This window comes from Pyxicephalus adspersus, chromosome 3, assembly GCF_032062135.1.
Source record: "Pyxicephalus adspersus chromosome 3, UCB_Pads_2.0, whole genome shotgun sequence".
Lineage (NCBI taxonomy): Eukaryota > Metazoa > Chordata > Amphibia > Anura > Pyxicephalidae > Pyxicephalus > Pyxicephalus adspersus.
The window spans coordinates 96,991,319-97,014,720 of NC_092860.1; the positions used below are offsets into that span (position 1 = coordinate 96,991,319).

Sequence of the window (23,402 nt, forward strand, 5' to 3'; positions counted from 1 at the left end):
TTGGTTCTGGTTTAGTGGTTAGTAAATGTTACTGCCAACGTATACTGTTGAAACATTTTTAATTTGTATGTAACACAGGTCCAATGGAAGTCTCATAGCTGACGGTCTGGATACTTGCTTTTGTTGTTGATGAAATAATGGAAGCAGGCTTTCCACTGAGAGATTATAATATTTACCATTCTTGAATTTCTCATAATGCTAATTGCATGAATGAAAAGCTGATGTTTAGTTTTAGTATTTTTAGTCACACACCTAAAACATGCATACAGGTCTTTGCTGCACAAGTTGTGTGGAACACGTGAGCTCTATACTCTATACTGGCATTTAGAAAGTGTTAAAGGGGGGAAATCGGAATACCAACCAGGCAAATAGGATTTTTAGAACCAGATCAGAAATTGCAGTTTATATAATCTCTAAAATAAAAGGTTCTCTTTAAAGAAGAGTTTTCTCTACAAAGTTTGTGTAGTAAACACCGAAGAGAAGTAAAAGATGAACAACAACTGGGACTGTTTTTTAGTCCTTTAATTGCTCACTATTTTTTCCATCCCAGCAAACCTGTTGACATAGCTTTGTGTTACACTTTTAGTCTAGGTCCACTCTGTCATCCAGCCCTCATATTGGAAGAAGTTACATAGTCCTCTATGGCAAACCCCGTGTGCAAAGTATTGCAGGCTCCTTGTTCTTGCAAATCAAAATCCACTCCATTCAGTTAGCCAGTTGATTTAATATTCTGTCTAATATAAGACAATTGTTTCCAAGTGAAACAATTATTACCGTGGTGAGTTGTATCCGTTTTTCTTTTGCTAGGTGGACTACAAGTGGACTAAAAAGCCAAGGCCGCTTGTCTGTTGGAAGTAGCAGGGATCGAGAAATCAGCATGTCTGTTGGGTTGGGGAGGTCTCAGCTGGATTCCAGAGGTGGAGTTGTGGGTGGAACAATAGATGTAAACACTTTGGAAATGGTTGGTAAGTACAGTATTTATGTGTTGCATTTGCTGCAAATTGTCAAATGATTTTTCCTTGTGTAAACTATATATTTTTCATGAATTGTTAGTTCTCATGTTGTGCCTTTGTTAGGATTTAGCGCTTTGTATTAAGTTTTTTTTTCAGCATTACTCATTTTTTTCAGCAAGGCCTTCTTGTGTTCACCACATATTAAACCCAGACCCTCCCCAGATTTATAAACCATCATAGAAAATGTAGGCTAGCCATATAAGCATTAATAATAAAATAATTCAATTTATCAATCATTTAAATCAAAGAGCAATACATTAGATCATTTTTATGGGAAGAGACCATGAAAAAAATCTAAATTGATTTGGCCAAATTAAACAATTTACTTGTTTACTGTTTGTTTGAACTGATTTATTCTATGATCAGATGATTGCTTATATTGTGCATAACCAGCATAAGACTAGTGTCTTTAGATCTCTTTGCTTCTTCTTTAAAGCTTTAGTACCCAACACACTGCCTGCAGGCGTGAAACCATGATATAAATATAAAACTTGTAAAAGATAAAATTAGAACATTTTTAAAATAACCACAGTAAATAATCCCCCAGGGAAGGTGAAACTTTTCCTTATGTTAGGTGATGTAAATCATATGTTTAGGTTATGAAAATCAGGTCTTTGTTACTATGGCTATGCAGTGTGCCTCCTTACACTACTGTAACTGTTGTGGTTGCTAATAGCTTGCATAGAGCAGTTTTCACACGTATGTTTTCAGTCAGTCTTTCCTGTGATAAACCTCTAACTTACAGTGTCATTTTATATTTATGGGTTGTCCAAAGTATTTATTTTTCAGAAGTAAAGTTCCTTTTCCTTAAAAAAGAATGTGTGGGATGCATAAAGTTGTTTGTACCTAGAAATAGTATATTTAGCAGGGGACTGCATGTGTGTTAAATATAAATGCTTTTATCAAATTACAAGAGGAAAAATTTAATTTGTCATTTTTAGTATGCATTAAAAAAGAAAAACAAAAGCAGCATTTGCATTCTTCTTGCAGATGGTTTTCATTGTGTGCTATTTCTGTCTAAACTGTGTTTCCATATATGTCATTACAAATTGCTGTTTACACACTAAATGTATTTCACTTTAGCTCACATTTCAGAACATCCTAATCAGCAGCCCAGTCATAAGATCCAAATAACAATGGGCTCCACTGAGGCTCGTGTCGATTACATGGGATCCAGTATCCTTATGGGAATCTTCAGCAATGCAAACCTTAAGCTTCAGGATGAGTGGAATGTCAATCTGTACACTCCTATGGACACCAGCATTTCGGACAAAAGGTGTTCAGTAACGTACACTGTACATATATAAAGTTTTAATACATTAGGATAAATTATGTATTCCTCTGATTTATATGCATAAATGTATTTTAAAAGTACTTTTATTAGACTGAAAAGATCTCTTATCAGAATGTATTATTTTAGGTAGTATGTCCAAAAGTAAATTGTATATAATAAAGTTCTAATATGTTTCTCCTAGTGTCATATTTATCCATGGAGATCTACAGTGGGATATTTTCCAGGTAATGATCTCCCGGTCTACTACTCCAGATCTTATCAAGATAGGAATGAAGCTGCAAGAATTTTTCACACAGCAGTTTGACACAAGCAAGCGAGCTTTATCAACTTGGGGTCCAGTACCATACCTTCCACCGAAAACTGTGGTCACCAACCTTGAAAAGAACTCACGTGAGCAATGTACGAAATTTCACAATACATTTCTATGTTTAAAATAGTTTTTTAAAAATATCCCAATACATAAACGCTGTAGAGCTTTTGGATTCCAAATGTGTGGCATGAACAAAATTAAGAGTTTTTCGGTCTTGTTAGATATTGTAAGTGTTGTACAAATGTTAACCTCTAGGAAACAACCAAAAATGCAGCTTTGGAGAAGGTGGGCCAGCATGATAACCATTTAAGACCTATGCAAAGAAAGTCAACATACAGCTTGGGATGAGACTAAATTTACAGAAACACAAAAATAAGCTACACTTGGAGGGGGACATAAAATATTAATGGACACGGTTAATTGCTCATTTTGTCTAGGGAATACCAGAAGGGTAAAACTTGTTTCCTTGCTTCTGCAACAGCCAACACACTTCTGCCCTGCCCTGCCGTGCGCTGCGCTAGACCACTCCTTTAAATCCTATTGTTAAGAAATTATTGTCTGAAAACTGCTGGAAACAAATCAGCCATATAAAGGAGCATTGTAACAGTATATTTTGACAGCCCAGATGCACCAAGGGCACAAAAGAAAGCAGCAACACAGGTGGATTAGTTTAAGCTGTGATTAAATGCAAACATTCTTCTTATGATTTAAATAAATACAAGTGTGTAACACCGAACAAACAAATAGTGCCTCACAACGTATTTTATTTGACATTATGTGTGTTCTGTGAATCTTAGTGTTGGATGCAGCTCACCACCGTCATTGGCCTGGAGTACTGAAGATGATCTCTGGCTGCCACATATCCTTGTTTCAGATCCCCTTGCCAGAAGACACTGTTCAATTAGGGGGCTCAATGAGCCTACACGGCAACCATATGACATTGGCATGCTTCCATGGACCCAATTTTCGTTCTAAATCTTGGGCACTGTTTCATTTGGAAGAGCCAAATATTGCATTTTGGACTGAAGCGCAAAAGGTTTGGGAAGAAGGTGAATAGGCGTTTTACCTTTATTAAACTATATTGTAAATCATTATGCTTCTCTTGTTAGTATTCACTTTAATCTCAGTGCTAACTATTGAATGTGGGACTTATATTTTTTTTATATTTAATTAGGTTCAAGTGACCATTCTACCTATATTGTACAAACACTGGATTTTCACCTTGGTCATAACACTATGGTTACCAAACCTTGTGGAGCACTGGAAAGTCCTATGGCAACGATTACGAAGATAACCCGGAGGAGACATGAAAATCCACCACATGGAGTTGCCAGTGTAAAGGAATGGTTTAATTATGTCACCGCTATGAGGAATGAAGGTCAGTCTTTAGTTCGCCAAATGTGCAATGTTATTGCAGTTTTAGTGCAAAAAAAAAAACAGCCTACAGTACATTAGACAGGAACTAAAGTGGGTATCTTAGCATTTGTGATGAACAATTTAATTTTCAACAATACAACCAGCAAATTATGAATATATTGTTAAGGATTTTGTGCATGGAAGTCCTATTTGAAGAATCCAGTGGATGCCTATGAAAAAGAAAAAAAAGTTTTTAGGATTTTTTTTCATCTGATATGCGTTTAGTATAGGAATAGTATAAGAGTAACATTACTGCAACCAATGTATGGTTAATAAAAGTGTGTATAGACATTTAAGATGCATTTTACTGTGAATCCTAAGCATTATGTATGTTTGTTTGTTTTTTTAATAACATTTTTTTATTTATTATATAAACATACAAAACAATTCAACAAGAAACACATTTACATACGATACAAACAACCAAAGACCACTATTTATGTGTAAATAGTATAGTTACATTATAAAGTGATACACGTGCCTACAAACTTAAAAAAATTGTGTAGAAAATATAAAAAATAACGAGGAAGAAATCTTCCATATCACGTGTATCTAAACTCAATTCTATTTAATCAATTTCATTGTCTTTTCAAGTTGTCCCAACATCTAAGTGTAGTAAAGTAAGTGGAGAGGAATCCTGTCCCAAAGCTCTAAATTGTCTTGGGATCTAAATAACCTTATTCAGATTAGCCACACAAAGAAAAGATCTAGCTCTAGAGTGACCCAACCCTTAGATAGGCCATCATACTTCCAATTAAGGATCCTTTTCAAAATGGAGGCCTTATAATATTGTTTAAATCTGGAAGCCCCTAAACCCCCATCAATTTTAGAGCGAAAAAGTGCTTACAAAAAAATCCTAGCTCTCCAAGGATACCAAATAAAAGATGTTATTATTTTATTGAGGCATCTATAAAACGAGGGAGGATAGGCAGCATTTGAAAAATAAATAATACCCTGGGAAGAACACTCATCTTTACCACATTAACCCTTCCAATCCAGAAAAGGTTCAACTGCTTCCTCCGCTGAATGTCCTTCTTAATGGCATTCAGCAAAGGAACATAATTTGCCATATACAAACCCATACACATTGTATGATTTTAACTGATCTTTAAAGTCCATATGCATGAGGCGACATATTATTTTCATTACAGTTGCAAGGACTTAAGATGTAAATGTCAATTGAGGGTGTACTATGTTTTGGGTTTACTTAAGTTTTCAAATATTGTCTCAGAGTGTGGGATTTTCATCTAATCTTGCAGAAGTGGTTAAACCAGGGGTGTCAAACTTTGGCCCCAGGGCCAAATTTGGCCCGGCACGTCCTTTTTTTTGGCCCCCAAAAGAATTCAAATTATGAATTGCAGCTGGCCCACCACTACTGCGATCCGTAATAACCGCGGGCCAGCTGCAATTCATATTAAGCTGCTGTTCTATAGATGCGAGTACAATGCCGCTACTACAATTCTGGGCATCACTCCTGTCTCTAGACCAGAGGCCTCTCTGCCTATGTGTAGACCCTGCAGAGTTTATACTGACAGATAAGCTCAATAATGAGCAATAATCAGGATTATTATTTTTAGGAATTATCATGGAGCTATTGCTATATTGTTTTACTGTGCCAGAGAATGCAATGTGAAACCAAATGAATGCAGCAATTCATTTGGTTTCAAATTGAATTCTTCAGCAAAGTAAAACAATTATTCTCAAAAAGAAGAAACAAGAACAGTTTTTCATAGAAGGAAATTGTTATTATTATTGTTAGCTTGTGCAAAAAAGTTACCATTGAAATTTAACTCAGAAGGCTACAAATAGAAAAAGAGGCATAAGATTTTTTCATAAATAAAAATTAAAAAACAATTCTTAGGCCTCATTCTCTTTTATAGGCTTGTTCCACATTGAATGTTAAGCAAAACCTTTTTGTTTCCATATGAAAATGTTTTATATCCAATGAGAAGGAAAGATGTCCTCAATTTTTCAGTAAAGTTTGGCCCACGACTTGGTCTAAGTAAGCTTTTAATTTCGGCCCTCCATGTATTTGAGTTTGACATCCCTGGGTTAGACCAATATTGTGCAGAGTCTGCACTTTGCTGACTGCATAATTATTGGTCAGACCCAGCGGGGACCTCTGTTTTATTAGTGTTATGGAGGCATTCTTACACTGACAACAGGCAGGAAATTAAGAAACTTATTTTAGTGCACCCTAAAATGATGGGTGTAGTTTTGCAAAAATACTTCAGTTTGTGGTGAATACTGGGGTGAGTGAAAATTTAAGAATGTTTTGTTTTCCTGTAGAACTGAATTTACTTCGAAATGTTGATGCAAATAATGCGGAGAGCAGCACAGCAGTAAAAAATGCCAGCCTGTTAAGTGGATTTCGGGGAGCATCCAGTTACAACCATGAGACAGAAACAATTTTTGCTTTGCCTAGAATGCAGCTGGATTTTAAATCTATACATGTGCAAGAGCCACAGGAACCAACACTCGAAGGTATCATGGGAAGGGATAATATGGGGTAATAAGTGTAAATTATGCTAAAGTAGAAAATTAAAAACCCTCACTTTATATTCAAAAATGTAAATGACAACAAAAAAGTGATTATTTTAAAGTACAAGAACAAATGTTTATTGCAGTAAATATTTTCATACATTAGCCCAGTACCTGTCCACTCTCTCTGACATTTCTTTGGACCTTTCAGATTTTGCTATTGTTTTGAATTTTGAAATCCCAAAAGGTTCTATTTCTAATGTAATGGGACACATTTTAAACAGATATTTTGATTAAATTATGTTAAATGATGTTATAATGCCATACTCTGAGTACAGTAGCCTAATAAATCTGCCTTCAAGCTAATGACCAATTATAGAATCCCATTTTAGGTCTCACTTTACAGGCAGAAGAGACGTTCCACATCCTAGAGCGCCCAAAGCAGAACTTTTACAAAAAGAAAAAATAAAACACTTGCCTTTAAACAGTGAAAATCCCTCGATCCCACTACAAACTGAGCCTGGCAAGTCCAGTGCTCCCTCTTTTTTCTGGCCTTTGACAGAATGACAAGCCCAGCCATCTTCTTTCTTCTTCGGGATTCTTCTTTATGTCACCTGAACTTGCACTTCACAGACGCAAGAGCAGGTGACATTTTATGAATGCAGGTACAGTGGTGGTTAGATGTGGGACACCAAAAGACAGACATGTTCACACATGTAGGAAAAAGAGAGGAGGCATCAGCTGCCGTGAAAATCTTCATAAATGTGAGCCTTATTTTTTCGTTCAACAGGGTCATTAAAACGTTTTTTATTTTTCAATCAGAATTTTATAGCATATAATAGCCATGTAATGCACACTTGTAATTTTGTGTCCTACAGATGTTGACAGCAAGCCGAAGGTAGAGTGCAGTGTTGTGACAGAGTTTACAGATCATATCTGCGTCACTATGGATGCCGAACTGATTATATTTTTGCATGACTTGGTGTCTGCCTATCTGAAGGAGAAAGAAAAAGGTATAAATACTTTTAGTTTACCAGGTGTATTTTAACTAATGGAAAATAATGAGACAATAAAATATTCATAATTGTCCATTCCAGTCTGTGATATATTTCACATAGTAGACAATATGTGGTACTATTTTTTAGTTCATGAAAAAACACTCCTTAACAAAAAATTATAATGGTTTTGGGTCGCTCATTATTTTAGGGGGTTGTTTTATTTATTGAATATTTCTTTTATTTACTATTAGGTGACAAAGGGTTTCCAGAGTACTGTAAATTATCTAAAGAATCAGCACAACAAAGCAGCTTGTTAATAGTAATGATGCAATTGATATTAAAACACTAAAGCTCCGCTTGCAGGCTAAATTGACAATAGTATGGTGTATTTATATGCAATATTTCTTTAGCACCTGAACTTTATTATGAGAATAGAGATTTGCAGATTAGTCACACATACAGTTACAATTAGCCTAATTCTTAACAGCTATTTATTTATTGGAGATCAGGCACACCTTGATTAATTTGTTTGTAGTATATTACCCAACTCTCAGCCAATCTGGCATTCAAGAAACATTCTATGGTGAAGAATCTTCCAGATCTGTGTGTTTTCAGTGGCAGTGATCAAATCTCCAAGAGAATGTCAGGTGAATGGCTGATTTAGTCCCTACTAAAAAGAACCCATAGACATACATGGTAGGATGGAGCTCTAGTGTGACCATTTTGTAGTATCTAAAGCTTTTAGCAGAAGCTGCATAATTGCCACATATGGCTGCCTCTAACTACATACATGGGTACAGACTATATACATATATGTGCTTTACTGATTCTCCACCAGGGAATATTTCAGGGAATGCTAGACTCACTTCATAAATAGAGCCTATTGGTATCATTATATATCTAAATATTTGAAAAGATTTTGTATTCTTTTAAATGCAATATTACCTTAGTTTTGGTTAGTTTCTACAATAATATAGAATAAATCCCATCTTTTTGTTTTATTTGATTATTTTTAATTATTATTTAATTGTTAATATGCAACATCCTTCTAACCTGTGTAACTTTTCTTTGCAGTTATATTTCCACCACGAGTTTTTACAACTCGTTCGGGTCAGAAGAGTCCTGTGATCCAGATTGATGATGGTTCTTCAGAAAAAGAAAAAGAAGAAAACACTAATTATACTTATGTGGACTGGAGGGAATTCATGTGCAATACTTGGCATCTGGAGCCTACACTAAGGTTTGATTCTTTCCAAATTTGTACTTAATTCCTAATTTGATAGCGTTTTTGTGTAATAAACATTAATTGGCAGGCATAAACAAATGCAATTTAAAAGTGAACCAAATTAAGACCCATACATAGTTCAATTGAGGTGAATGTGTTGTTACTTTTGTGTCCGTCTTCCAACAATTTTCTTTGCCTGTGTTCTACCAGGTCATTTTTGAACTTTATTCTCACTGGGTATATGAAGGTATACATACCATAGATGGATCCACCATTTGAAGTAGGCAGAGTAATTTACAGGACTTGGAAATGCTTATGAAGAAATTTAAAAAGGCAACACTAACTTAGTGTTATACAATGTTTATAGACTACACTCAACAGCAAGCTTTTTAAAACAACTGTTAGTATGAAGGCTTACATAAAAATTACCCTGAGCAAAGTTTTTTTTTTAAGGTACCAACTTGGCAGTTTTTTATTACCCAGGAGATTCTACTGCAGTAATAGATTCTTATCTTTAAATTTGCAGTGCAAAATTCTGAAAAGCAAGTGGGTCTCAAAGGCTGCTAGCTTTGTATGAGAGTAGAATCCCACATTAAAAACAGAAGATTGCAATCTCAAGGGTTGCATCAGGGTTCCCCTTTCCCAGCCATTCAGCACTAGAGGTGATGCCTTCTTGTATCTTTTTTGCCCCCTTTTTCATGATAAGTTAACAGGATTTTTAAAAGATTGTACACTTATAAGGTTTCCCCCTTTAATAGACTGGCTGTAGGGTTATAATGCACGTTCAGAAATCTGCATTTACTTTTCCGTTTCTTTTTCATCCCTGAAAATCTAGGGTACTCAATTACAAAATCAGTAACCATGGCTCTTGTGACTCTGCTGGGGCTACCAATTTCTGCTATCCTCATCTACCTGTTGCCCAGTAAACCTTCACATCTCAGTTTATAGCCAATATGACAAAGAATAGGGGTAGGACCATTACCATTGTTTCTGTATTATATATGTGATAATCTGTAATATGGCCAGCACGGTGGCTTAGAGATTAGCACGCAAAATTTCGACCTGGACACTATCTGCATGGAGTTTGCAGGTTCTCCCCATGTTTGCATGGGTTTCGTCCATGTACTCTGGTTTTTTCCCACATTCCAAAAACATGCAGTTAGGTTAATTGGCTTCCCCCCAAAATTAATCTTAGACTGTTTTAAAGACACATGACAGATGTTTGCGTGGGATTCGTCCATGTACTCTGGTTTCTTCCCACATTCCAAAAACATGCAGTTAGGTTAATTGGCTTCACCCCAAAATTAATCTTAGACTGTTTTAAAGACACATGACAGGTGTTGGGACATAAAACTGTAAGCCCCTTTGGGGGGCAGTTAGTGACATGACTAAGGACGTAAAATGATGTGTAATATGTAGGAGCTATATAAATACTGTCTAGTAATAATGGTAATATATTTTTGATTTGCGTGACAATGGGATGCAGTATAATTTAGGAAAGCACAGGCATTGGAAAGTGCCTTCATTATAATTATGCCACTAGGTAACTAACACGGTATTGTACAGTCAAGTATCTTTCAGTATTATCTACTTACCCCTGGGTTCATTTTGTAAAATACCCTCATATTTTACTGTTGCTTTCATGGTAGCCTCAATGCCTTTGCCTCTCTAAAGCAAGTAAAGGCACCTGCCAATGTTCTGAAATTCTCTGGTACATTGATAATTAAATAGTGGTGGTGGTGGTGGTATGCATATTGTCCGAGCATGTTGTTTCATATTTCCCTCTTCTCCTTAGGCTAATATCTTGGACAGGAAGGAAAATTGACCCAGTTGGAGTGGATTATATACTGCAAAAGTTAGGTTTCCACCATGCCAGAACCACAATTCCAAAATGGCTTCAGCGTGGAGTGATGGATCCACTGGACAAGGTTCTTTCTGTGCTGATTAAAAAGCTTGGGTCAGCTTTACAAGATGAGAAAGAAAAGAAAGGAAAAGAGAAAGAGGAGCACTGAACTTGCAGAGAAATGCGAACAAATTGTCAGAGATCAAGTTACACTTTTTTTTAACTGTACAGAAGGACATTTTAACAGATGCAAGTGACAAGCTTTTTTTTTTTTTTTTATTTAACTGATGTTAACTCTCATCCCTGGGAGCAGTCTTAGCTACATTTCTTCCTGTAATCACTCCCATGGCCTTTGCTGTGATATGACATGCCATTGCAATTTTTGTATTTCTGTGCATTAATCTCTTTTCCACAAGACATCATTTGAGCCTGAAGCAGACCCTCTATTATAGTTCTCCTCCAGCACTGTGTTCATCTCAATACAAATAAGACTCAGGGATGAGGGGAGTTAAGAAATTCCGTTGTGAATGTAACTGTTTACTGTGGTGCATGCTGCCATTCCGCGTTGGATTCCGCACTGCATGCTTCTGTATATTTTGGACTGAAAAGAGGGGTTCAACACTGTAAATGTCTGGGTTTTGTGTCATTACTTTTATTAAGTGCAATATCATTATTTTCTGTAATAACTGCAGAATTTTAACTGTGAATTTTCTTGATTTGTTTTCCCTATTGGCCATAATAATAAATTGTTTATAATGTGAACAATTAGTTCAATTTTCTAGTTAACGAGTTAACAATTTTCTTGTTTATCTGGCTTGTTTTTTTTTGTGTATCTGTTTCTGTGATTGTTTAAATAATGTTGGGTGAACTATTTGTATCCTGATCTTTCATTTTCTAATCAATATAAATAAAAGGACACACAATGAGAAAAGCTCTGGAAAAACAAATAAAAAAGTTAGTGCAGAGTACTAATAACAGTCTGTTTGGACTTTCAGCCTTTAGCTCATTGGCCTACAGAGAAAAAAAACACTGATTCTTTACTTGAATGAAATCCAATATGCTCAGTCAGACTACTTTTAAGACAAAAAAAGTGTGACTTTAAATGCAGTTAATTTAATTGCATATCCATGACGACTCCTCCCCTAAACTAAAGTTACACAGCTCTTTCCTCCTAAGTTATATGGACAGTAAAAAATGAATAGAACATTCTGTGGCAGACTTTATTTTTTTTTTTTTTTTACACTGAGGAACCAACTATATGTAGTCCCACCGTTCACATGTGGGACCACATAACTGTCAGGTCTTCAGATATTCGCTGCTATGATTACTATATCCACAGTTCACAGTGTATAAGCGCGGTGGTCAGTGGGAAGAATGCCTCCTACATTGCTGGCCAGTGGCAGAAATGTCACCTTTACAGATAGCCAAAACAACCATTGGTGTTAGTAGTAACTGACCAAAGAAGCAAAAACTGCTGATGGAACCCTTGGCAACCTCTGGAGGAACCCTGGTTAAAAAACAGACAAAATGAAACAACACCAACCTCCTACCCTATTTTAACCCAGACACCCTATCTAGGTGTTTACCTACCTCTCCTTGACAGTGACATCCTCCACTGCAGTTTACCCTCCTTTATCTCAAAACCTTGGTTGTTCAGTTACCCATAGGAAGAGATATAAGCAATATGGTAAAAGTATCTGGGACATGTGTAACGGGCTGGGTAGGTGTGTCTGTGGTGGATAAGATTGGTGGGCTAAAGAGGTTGACTTTGTTTTTATAAACATTAACTTTATTTATTGATTTCCTTTAGGAGCTGCAAGAACCATTACTAATTGTCTTTACATTTTAAACATTTAAAACTTAAAAGGGGGGTCTGTATTTTTTTTTTATTTTTTAATAATTTTATTGTGTATCCCAGTAAAAACAAAATGTTAATCCAATGTTTATAGTAAACTTCTGCTCTGTCACAGCTGTTAAATACATGGTTTAGTGTTATGCTGTACTACTAAGTTTACAAAACTGATTCCAACAGTCTGACATGTTTTCTACAAGTCTTCAGGAAAACTTTTTGCACCCTGCTACTATTTCTCTTTCTCAGCTGAAGACATATACTACAATATTGCTTGTAGAGTACCCCTAATCATCGTTCGTATATATAGTGCTTTTCTGGACATCTGAATCAATAAAGGGGAAAATGGTTAAACTCTCAAAGGCTGTATGCGATTGTGCTGAAGGCTTTTTGTAGCCACTCTTTTGCATCATTAACCTGCACCACACTGACATCAGAACAAACAACTCATTTAAACACACAGCTTATATTGCAATCATTTTAATAAAGGAGTTTTTTTTTTACTTGCCAAAAAGATGTGTAAAGTAACAAAACATACATATCTACTTTTGAATATTGGCATAGATAATACCTATACATGTCCTTCCTGCTTAGTTGCAGGCTCTGTGTGGAAAAAAAAATATCGGTTCCAGTGTTTTCACAAGGTATCCATGTAGATATGCAAGTACTGTTGTAATCTAAAGCATTTTGCTGGGAAATATTTTATCTTATGTATTGTGCTGATGTCCGGAATGTAAGTACTTTGTGGACATTCCAGAGAATAAAAATATTAAATACTTCTGAAACTTTAGGATTTTGTAGCGGGCTGGAGATTAAAACGGAATGATCAATTTTAAAACTAATACGGATACAAGGGAGCATCCAGTGTCCACGAAGATCAGGGGCATGCTTTGTCCAAAGAATACATGCAGCATTCAAGTCAAAGTGAAGTGGTGGTGGATTAGAGGCCTATTTACATTTATGCATTGTGATACTGTGCAGTAAACATTAAATTGTATTTTTTTAAAATCTGAATAGTACCCCATCATATTTACAGTAGCGGTAGAGCACACCACAAAGCACATGCCTTGCATTGGAGTTTGCTAAATTGCATCCTATCCTGCAGTTTGTCGCTCTTTATTTTCAGAAACTAAAAAAATGATACTTCTAGGTGCACATAGTACATATTGTGTGCATGTCTGAGGAAAACTGTTTTTCAGTCTTGGGTAGCGTAAGGGATGGTTGGACCCTCTGTTAACATTTAATTGCTTTCTGGATGCTATTGGAAGTTTTTGTACTGATGACCAGTGTCACAGAGGATAAAAATAAGGGGAAATGCAAGGTGTTAGAGATGTCCGCCGTAAAAAGAAAAGTTAAGGCAAAATCCCCCAAGGGGATCACTTTATTTTGAGGATAACTATTTAAGACAGGGAACACTCCTCATTTTGGGAGATTTACTGTAATATTCTGTTGTGTCTCTGGGAGAGGATGTGAAGAAAAATTTCATCATTGGTAGAAATATCCAGAAGTTGACCAGAAATGGTTCTGTTAGGCATGCTGAGAGTAGGAGGAAGAGCTTCCCGGGATGCCCTACAAGTGTAATCCTCCTGTAGGTGGCAGTATAAACCAAAGTTTAAAGCGTATCTAAACTGAAATTTCACTTTACATAAAAGGGTAGACGAGGTCTAAGCCAGGGGTGCTCACACACCTTTTTGGCTTGCAAGCTACTTTTAAAATGACCAAGCTAAAATGATCTACCAACAATAAAAATGCTAAACTTATGTGTATTTAATTGTACATATTTTATTGTACATAATTGAAATCGCCCAGCACTGCTCACCTCACACTGCCCTCTCTGCCTCACTGTTACACGGAACCTACTCACGCACTGAAAGACATCCCAAGCATCCCTGTAGACTTACAGCAAGGAGGGGTAAGCCAGGGCTCAGTGATCGACTGGTGTTGCCTTTGCTATGGATCTGTATAGCGCTATCAACATTTTGGGCACCCCTGGTCTAGGTGATCGAGAATGAATAGGAGCACAAAGCCTCCTGGGATACCTACGTCAAGCATGTTGGGCATGAGCAGCAGGGGCCTTTTCGTAAAAAGCTAAAAAAATTGCTGATCTCACACGTGTACAGTGAGATCGGCAAGTTTTCCTAACCTACTTCACCTGATCTCGCACCTGGGTCAGGTGACATAAGAAGAAAAGATGGTGGCACCCAGCACGGCGTCCCTGAGACGGTTCCTGGGACGACGTGGGACCCGATGGAAGACATCTCCGGACCAACTGACTGCGCTTAGGGATTGAGGGTAAGTGGATTTTTTTTTTCAGCGTTTTTCAGTTTACTTCCTCTTTAAGATATCCTGCATCCTTCAATGAGCTCCAAGTAAAATATTTTATATTTATATATCTAAAGCCAAAACTTTATTTGTTGAATAAGTTAGCTGTCAATTTGTCTGCCATCTTTGTCTTCTTAGGAGGATTTCCTTCACTTCCTGTTAGACTGAACAGGAAGGAAGACCATATTTTCCCAGTGTGAAAGAAGTCCCCTCCCCAGTATTATCCTCTATTTTGACCAGATGGAGTAGAGTGGATGTGGAGTAGAAATGGTATAAAATGCAGTTTTTCTGCTAAATTTGATAATGCTGGTTATATCTGTATGCAAGGACAAGTGTTCCTATTAGCACACATTTTATCCATAAGCCTTTCACCTGAAGCACCACCTGCCCCCCATAACACCGCACACACGTACGGCCTATATTCGGCATAGCAAGACCCACATCCGCCGACAGTGCAGGATCGGCACGCTGATAGGCTGAAACCCCTCCCACGTGTTTGTTGCCGTGCTGTGATTGGCTGACTGGTGTGAAGTTGGAGTCGCGGTGAGTATTGAGGAGCGCCTTGTTTATAGTAGTGCGCGGTGGTGACAGGGAGCGGTAAGTTGGGGTTGTGTTCGCTAAGAGCCAAATATTACTGCCGGTGTTTTCACAGGAGGGCAATGTGTGGGGCTGTACACGAACAGTAAGTCCATAATAGCCGGCACATAGGGTTGGTGTACAGTGTTATGGCCCCATGGCGCAGGTGTTCAAGGCTTGGTCACGTGTAGGGCATCACTGGCCCCCAGAGCCTATACATCTGCAGGAATTGAAACCACACGATCCTATCTGCGATTTTCTATGGATTGGGGTGTCACCCCCTAATCTTTATAATGAATTTATGCACATTGCATTCTAATGACTCCTTCCTGCATGTGGAATCAGAATGATTTTCCACATAAATTGGATTTGATTGATGAGTGAAGTTGATCCACTGACCAGCAACCTTTCCCTACTGACTTACCTGCCCTGTGTCCAGGTATGGAGGTGACCAAGGTGAGAACAATCAGCTGCACTGTGATCACATTAAGGGCGTGTTTACACTGTAAAACTAAAATAAAAGTTATAATTGTATTATTCTTTGTAGTTGATTGGAGGTGGCAATGTTGCCCATTTTTTGTTTTATCTTCTCCCAGAAGGCTACATGCAACACTCAGAGTCAGTTTGCCATCCTTGCCTCCTCCATTTGCATTGGAACTGTTTAAGCAAGTGTTTTTTTTGTTTGTTTTATTAGTGGTTTTATTTAAAAGCCTCTTAGGCTGGGTCTATGTGAAAATCTTTTATAAACGCCTATGACGAGGTTTACCGCGAATTGCAGTGATGTGCCGTGATTTTACATAAGCATTTATAAAAGGTTTACTTTTAACCCTTTCAGGGGTTGAGTACAGGGGTACATAAAACACCTTACTCATTCCCTGAAAGGATTAAAGTGTGTAAAGAAACTGGACGAGGCTTTAATGGTAAATTATTTTATTAAATGTGTGTGTTTGTGTAATTAAACTTTTTTTTTTTTTTTTACAGGTTATCTCAATGACAGGATGATTTACAGGGCTGCAATGAGCACAGCCCTGGAAATCCTCCTGACAGTGAGGGATTGCAGGGCACTAGGGGTTAAATGAAGACAAGCCTCTCCATTTACCCCTAGTGCTCTGTGATTGGCTGAGGTTTTACATTTCTCAGCCATTCAGCACTAGAGATGAATGGGGAGACTTGTGCCCATTCATCCCTAGTGCTCTGTGATTGAGTGATTGAGAAATAGGAAACCCTGATGACAGTTCAAGCATCATCAGGATTTCTCTTTCCTTAGCCAATCGGGGAGCAGAGCAGTCAGCGGAGCTCTGCTATGCTGACAGCTCCGCTCCCCTGATTACTATCCCCCTGATTACTGATCCCTATGTCTGGGCTCCTCTAGGGGGGAGCGGAGCTGTCAACATAGTAAAGCTCCGCTGACTGCTTTGAATTTGAATGCATGGGGGCGTAAAACATGGACTTTAAATGCCTCAGGTTAAACGCTAGGGGAAACAGTCCGTGTAGACTTAAGCTACGTACACACGGCAGATTTTTATCGCCCGATAATCGGCATCAGCCAAATATCGGGCGAAAATCTGCCGTGTGTACAGTCGGTGTCGTCCATCGTCCGAACGACCGACCTGCCGGATCCACGGACGATGGACGACGACCGATCCTAATGAAAGGGAAGGGGGAGAGCGCGCAGCAGGGTGCCGCTCCGTCGCTCTCCCCCTCCCCTCTCCATAGAGCATGAACGGTGCTGTATGTACAGCACCGTTCAAGCATCGTGCACTCCCTTGTCGTTGGAAAGGATCGTGAAAGATCCTTTCCAACGACAAAAATTGCAAGTGTGTACGCAGCTTAAGCCTTAGTTACTGCTCCTAGGAGTCAGTTGTTGCAGTAAAATACTGGCAGTCATAACGTGACCTATAACATGCCTGATATGAATAGCTAGGACCCGGTTGTCTGTGGAGTGCTTAGTCTACCCGGACATTTTCCCCAGCGGTTACCCTGAGGCTTTAAAAGCCCTTGTTTGGAATTTCCAAGCATTCCAATGGGCTAATCTAAACTAGGGCATTTCCTTGAGGCACGTTTATGAGCGTTATAGATAACGCTCCTTGCAATGTTTTAAAAAATAAACTGTGAGGGTAATGCGGGTAAATGCGTCAATGGATTTCAGAGAGGGGTTCCGGCGGCTTCCCCCATTTTTAAATGCTTGAAAACATAATTGCGGCATGAATGTTTTCCAGCAGTTTAAAGGGAAGCTTTAAAATGCCTGAATTTCAAACATGGACTTTTAAATTCTCCGGTTAAACTCTGGGGAAAATGTCTGTGTAGACCCAGCCTTGGGGTCACTTATGTAGGGAGAAGTCAGGCGTTTTATAGCAGGAATTTTACACAGTGTTTTGAAGGTACTGTTTTAACTCAATTAACATTTCTACATATTTTGATGGCACAATCATTAAATTCAGGTACATTTTTAACCTGCTTTGGGACTTTTTTGGCTTTCATAAAAGTGTCCATGGTGAGTTTGTCTGCCACAAGATTACTATAGGTACATACAGCTTTTCCTGCTGCTGACGGAGGGAGATCTAGCAAAAGTAAAGACATTTATTATTCATTATATCAGTGAGCCTTTCTAATTAATTTTAAGAAATGTGATTCCCAGCTTTGTTTACTTATGACTGTAGACACAAGAATTAAGAATTAATTGAGGTGTGATTTCTGTTTTATAAATATGGTTATTATGTTAGCCCCTATTTACTGCTTCTAAGGCTACATACACACGTGTAATGGTTCTTGACTGATAATCGGTTCAAGGCTGATATCAGACGAGAATCTTGCATGTGTACAGTGCCCGTCATCCATTGTCTGTTCGATCGTCCTGGCGGATCCACAAATGATGATCATAATTGAAGTGAAGGGGAGAAAGAGCAGTGGGGTGCTGCTCTGCTGTTCTCCCCCTCCCCTTTCCATAGAGAAGAAAGGTGATGTATTTACAGAGCTCATTCATGCATCGTGCAGTCGTTTGTATAAGAAATTTGCATAAAAGATTTTGCAGGAGCTGGCAGAAACAACAAAATCTCCTACAAAACAGATGTGCTTAAAGCAGAACACCAGCTACATAGTAAATACACAAGGTAATGCCATTTGTTTTCTGTTTGCTTCTCCATGATAGCCAAGGGAGAGATTATGTCTTTAAATGGGATAGAAAATGCACAGAATAATAAAGTAATAAAAAGCCTCACCCCTACATCCTCAATGTGTTTTCTATCCATGCTGGACAAGACTAGGTTTTGTTACCCTTTTACACGTATGGATGTCGGTCTTACTCACTTCTTAGTATTTTGTATGATAAAGGCACCAGTTTGTGAAGTGGGCTGTACAACTGACTACAGTAGTTGGACTGGAGCACTGGGCAGACCTGATGATTTTTTTTTTTTTTTTATATACACATGTTGCTGCACTGTGCTAATGTGTTGGGGAAGCGCACTTATTTGATGGGGCTGTCATTTGCACCAAAAATAAGTGTTAAAGTGCCTTTTGGAAAGAATGCAGCTGTTGTGAACTCAACAGATGGGCAGCTCATGGGCCAAATTTGCTATGACGGTAGATCCTGGACAAAGCTGCTATTGCTTAAAATCTACTTTACTTGTACATTGTTTTTCTAAACCTTGACAATGTTTTGAAACCCTTTCCCAGATTTACAGGCATCCACAACTTTCCTGTAGTGGGGCCTGTAGAGCTAATTTTGCTTTCTGCATGAATATACAATGCATGTCAAAAGACAACACCAGAGATTCCAAAAAAAATATTTGGACCTATTAAACCTATGACTGCTATGCAGGTTTGTTACAGTGGAGTTATTGATTTTTAAAAATTCAGATATGTGTAAAAAAATGTAAGAAATTCTATTGGGTATAGATATTCACATGACCGTCATAGTTCACCCCAGGCCCTTTCTAGTGTGTGGAGCACCCAGCTGCCATGCCTCCACCGCCCAGCTCGTGCGGTGTCTTCTATGAAGAAAAAGCTACATGTGTGTAATGACGTTATCGGCAGCAGAATGTGATAGCTGTGTGTGTCTAACTGCATGTTTTGCAGTCTCATGTTCTGCAGCACTCAGGGTGCAAAGGGGACCCTCATAGCTAGTAGTAACCACAATTTCAAGATATGGGGATCAGAAGTTTAAAAACTTTTGAAAATATAACATTAGCGTTGCTGTTTCAAGTGGACAGTAATGTATAACAGGGCAGGGTGTTTTGATGGGCATAGTTTTTTATGTTCTAATTGTGCCACGCTAAATAATTTTTAGGGGGGTTATACATGTCTCCCACTTGCACCCACATTTTCAGTTTCCCACACCTCATTCTGAAGAAATTGGTGTTCACCGAACAGAATCAAAAAGAGTAGCATAGTATTAGTTGTAGTTTAGTAAAAAGTAGGTATAAATTTGTATTTTCAATTTTGGGCTGCTAGATGCGCTTGCCTTTAAAACAGCGACCCCAATGTTCAATTTTCACAATATTCCATATCTTGAAATCTAAAATTACTACCGTGTTTCCCCCAAAGTAAGACCTACCCCGAAAGTAAGACCTATAACTATTGTCTCAACCTGCCCTAATATAAGACCTACCCCAAAAATAAGACCTAGGAGAAAAAAGAAAAAAAATAGTACTTACCGAGTTCTTTTCCTGTGAAGGCAGCGGGAGTGCACACTCCGGAGCCGCACAAGCCGATGCTTTCCTTGTAGTTCCGGCTCCTGTCACAGGCGGAGTGATACTACATGCACTTCGCCTGTCAGAAGCCAGAACTCGGGATCGCGTCTTCTGATAAGGTAAGTTTTTTTTTTTTTTTTATTTTAACCATCACCAAACTTACCCTTAGGCTGTGTACATACATTTGACTTTTTGTGTCGTTGGACTTTCCAACTCTCACAGTTCTTTCCAACGACAAATGACTGAAACGTATCTTCTCTATGGAGAGGGGATGAGAGAGAATGAGCAAGCCGCACTCTCCCATTCACTTGTATTACAGTCGTTATAGATCCGCTAGGATGGATCACTGAAGCCCCGAAGCGATAATCTGACAGATATGCATTGCCTTAGACTCCAATATTTGACACTTCCTTAAAAGTTTTTTGTGCACTGGTCCTCATGTTTTAGACCTATGTTGCCTGTAGCATCCAAAGCCTTCCATTTTCTAACCTGCTCTAGAAAATGACCGCTGGAATTTAAAGGCAAATGGTGACAACTCTCCTTATCTCTAATTTTTAATCAATGGCATAGAGTGATCAGAAGGGGACAATCAATGGAACATGAGTGATCATGAGTGACTTTCAACAATAAATGTGTACTGTAGTCTTCTTCATGGAAAAATAAGACATCCCCTGAAAATAAGACCTAGTGTGTTTTTGGGAGCCAAAAAAAATATAAGACAGTGTCTTATTTTCGGGGAAACACGGTAGTAGGTATGAGAGTCCCCTGTGTACCCTGACACTCTCAAGTCGTTACTATCAGCGGTTTAGGAAATCTGAAGGATTGAACACAGTGAGTTAGGCTTCAGAATATAACATGCAGTCTTTATATACACATCATACACACATCACACTGTGCTGATGATGATATCATTGTACACACACTTGGGTGAATAAATTTCGGTTTTTTGCTTTTTATAAAATATGGGCAGTGATGAGAGAAGGACAGTGTCTGTCCAGCCCCCATCTTGCTATCACATTCATGATGCTCTTAAAGCATCACCACATTTTAACATTATTTAAAGGGTGACTTTCCCCTTTTATATAATGGAAACATTTGTTTTGTTTTTTCTGTCTTTACAGCCATGGTGGTAAAGACTGAACGGTAAATCTGCAGCCACCTGGGGTATTTGTCACATATCCCAGATAGCTGTGGACTGCTCCTTCTGAACATGGCTGATATCTGGAATGTATCATCAGGGGCTTTCCTGTAATATTAAAAAAATGCTCAATCTAACACATGCAGAGTGAGATTGACGCTTTTTTTTTTTTACATTACATACAAGTTCAGGTGCCGTGAGAAAGCACCTGGAAGAAAAAAAATGGCGATGTTGGACAGAATGGTGAGCACTGGACAGAGAGTGAAGTTGAACCAGATTTTTTATTCACGAAAGTTTTGCATTACCTAAATATATCATAGGAGGCCACATCCGAAATTAGTCTGAATGCACACTGGCAGTAAGATTGCAATTGCTGCAAATACCCCTCACTTTCCTCTAGCCAGGAACCATTGCTGCTTGAAAAACTGCTATGTCTGAAAAAGGCACCTGGGATTGGTAAAGCAAGTAAGTGCTGGGCTATCAGTTGCCGGTAGTCACAAAGGAGCTGTAATGGCAGTTTTTTCCTGCTAAAGTGAACTAAGCCTAACTTGTTACACTATATTCATTACAGTATTACACCACTACAAGGGTTAACACTCTTAACAACACATAGAACACTAGGAAGTTGGACCAAAAATACACAGCATGGAACAGTTTGGGCATAATACACAAAAATAGTAAAATTGTACATAGTAAAAAGCCAGGCATTAGTACATTGGAACAAAGTATGGGGCAGTGGTCCCCAACCTTTTTGGTTCCGCGGACCACTAAAATCACCGGCTCCTGACCGCGCATGCACCGGGAGCTGGGTGTCAAACCTCCCCCATAGTGATGTTATTGTGCCGTTGCCCCGCCCACTCCCATCGTCGGCTTAGTTTTTAGATCAGGCTTAGTTATGTCTAGGAATACAGCCTGCCCATTTTCCCAAGCCTAAGACTTGTACGGAGATGTGTTCCGCGGCTCTGGCCGGTTTGTCCCCCCAGCGGGGTCCTTCACCTGACCCTGCTGAGGGGTGCACAGGTCAGAGCCGCGGACCACCGGTTGGTGACCGCTGGTATAGGGGATAGGTAGAACACAGACAAAAAAGGTGAGGTTACTGGATACCTACCTATGGCATAAACAACTAGGAGCACTACATTTGCTGTCTTGAGCTTCTCAGTATCCACCTTAAAAAAATTCTTGGGAGAACACTGACCATATTATGTGATAAGTTTTTTTGTTCACTCAACAGGTAAATTTTTGTTATTTGTTATTTTTCCTATTTTTGAAAGAAATACAGACATTTTTTGGGAAAAAAAGATTGTCCCACTTTCACAAAATGTATATAATTTGCATATCCCCAAATATTTATGCCAAAATAAAACTGCCAAAATCTGCTTACAGATATTACAATGTAACAGCCATCAGAAATATAAATTGGAAATGCCATCTGAGTGGTTTAATAGCGGCTAGTATGGGTGCATGATATTTCTAATAAAATTGAAGTTGATGGGTTTCAGTGGGATGTAAAGATTTGCATGCTCACACATACACATTTATTTGGGTTTATAGTCCAAATACAGTTAAATAACATCCGTGAGATATTGGGAAGATGGTGCACAAGGTAAAGTAGTTTCTGCTGAAGAAAGACAGACTTTCAGACAGTCTGAAAATTTAATATCAGAAACTTGATGATTACCAACCTAATTTAACTTTGTGCTCAGTTGCTGCTCCATTGGCTAGGATAAAACCACTCACCCTGCAAATACCAATTTAAATTATTTTATTTTCCTAATCAACCTGCAAGAAAGATTTGTTGACCAAATCTATGCTAATAAAGATGTGACACTGGTTTGAGTAATTACATGGCAAAAGGGGTCTGAACATTTGTATAGAGAGTGTAGAGAAAGCTTGGGAGAACACAGAGAGAGGATACTGATACTCTGTAGTACTGCAGAAGGATCCAGTTGGAAGAGGTTATTCTTGTGCTTGGTAAAAATCTGAGAATCCATTTGTCTTCGGTGTGTAAAGGCATCTTAGGTTTTTAGTTAGGAATGTATTTGAAAAATTTGTACTGTCTTTGTTTTAGCATGTATTTCTTGGTCTGTGTACTTTTGGTTAATTGTTTATGCTTTTATTGGCTTGTTGGTTTTGTCCACGGTATAATTTTAATATTGTATGCGCATGCATTGGTGTGTTTCCTTTGCTGATTATTCATATCAAAGAACCTACATGGAATGGTTTGTTTATTGTCCACAATTTTATGTGGC

The 23,402-nt window shown here is 38.3% G+C and overlaps 2 protein-coding genes across 3 annotated transcripts in view; both read left to right on the top strand.

Annotated features, from left to right (window-relative positions):
• Positions 1–11,345, top strand: part of BLTP1 (bridge-like lipid transfer protein family member 1) — a 142,299-nt gene extending 130,954 nt beyond the window's left edge. The window contains 9 exon segments of the mRNA XM_072406825.1: positions 808–965; positions 2,097–2,289; positions 2,489–2,706; positions 3,415–3,666; positions 3,792–3,995; positions 6,323–6,517; positions 7,393–7,527; positions 8,587–8,752; positions 10,533–11,345. Of these exon segments, the coding sequence (XP_072262926.1) occupies positions 808–965; positions 2,097–2,289; positions 2,489–2,706; positions 3,415–3,666; positions 3,792–3,995; positions 6,323–6,517; positions 7,393–7,527; positions 8,587–8,752; positions 10,533–10,749 (1,738 nt within the window). The 3' untranslated portion in view covers positions 10,750–11,345.
• Positions 11,346–14,939: 3,594 nt separating this feature from the next.
• ADAD1 (adenosine deaminase domain containing 1) overlaps positions 14,940–23,402 on the top strand; it is a 28,589-nt gene continuing 20,126 nt past the window's right edge. The window contains exon 1 of one of the 2 annotated variants that reach the window (XM_072405791.1): positions 14,940–15,294. The gene's annotated coding sequence lies outside the window, so the exon portion shown is untranslated. Of the gene's footprint in view, positions 15,349–23,402 lie in introns of both variants that reach the window. The other variant, XM_072405790.1, reaches the window with a different exon arrangement.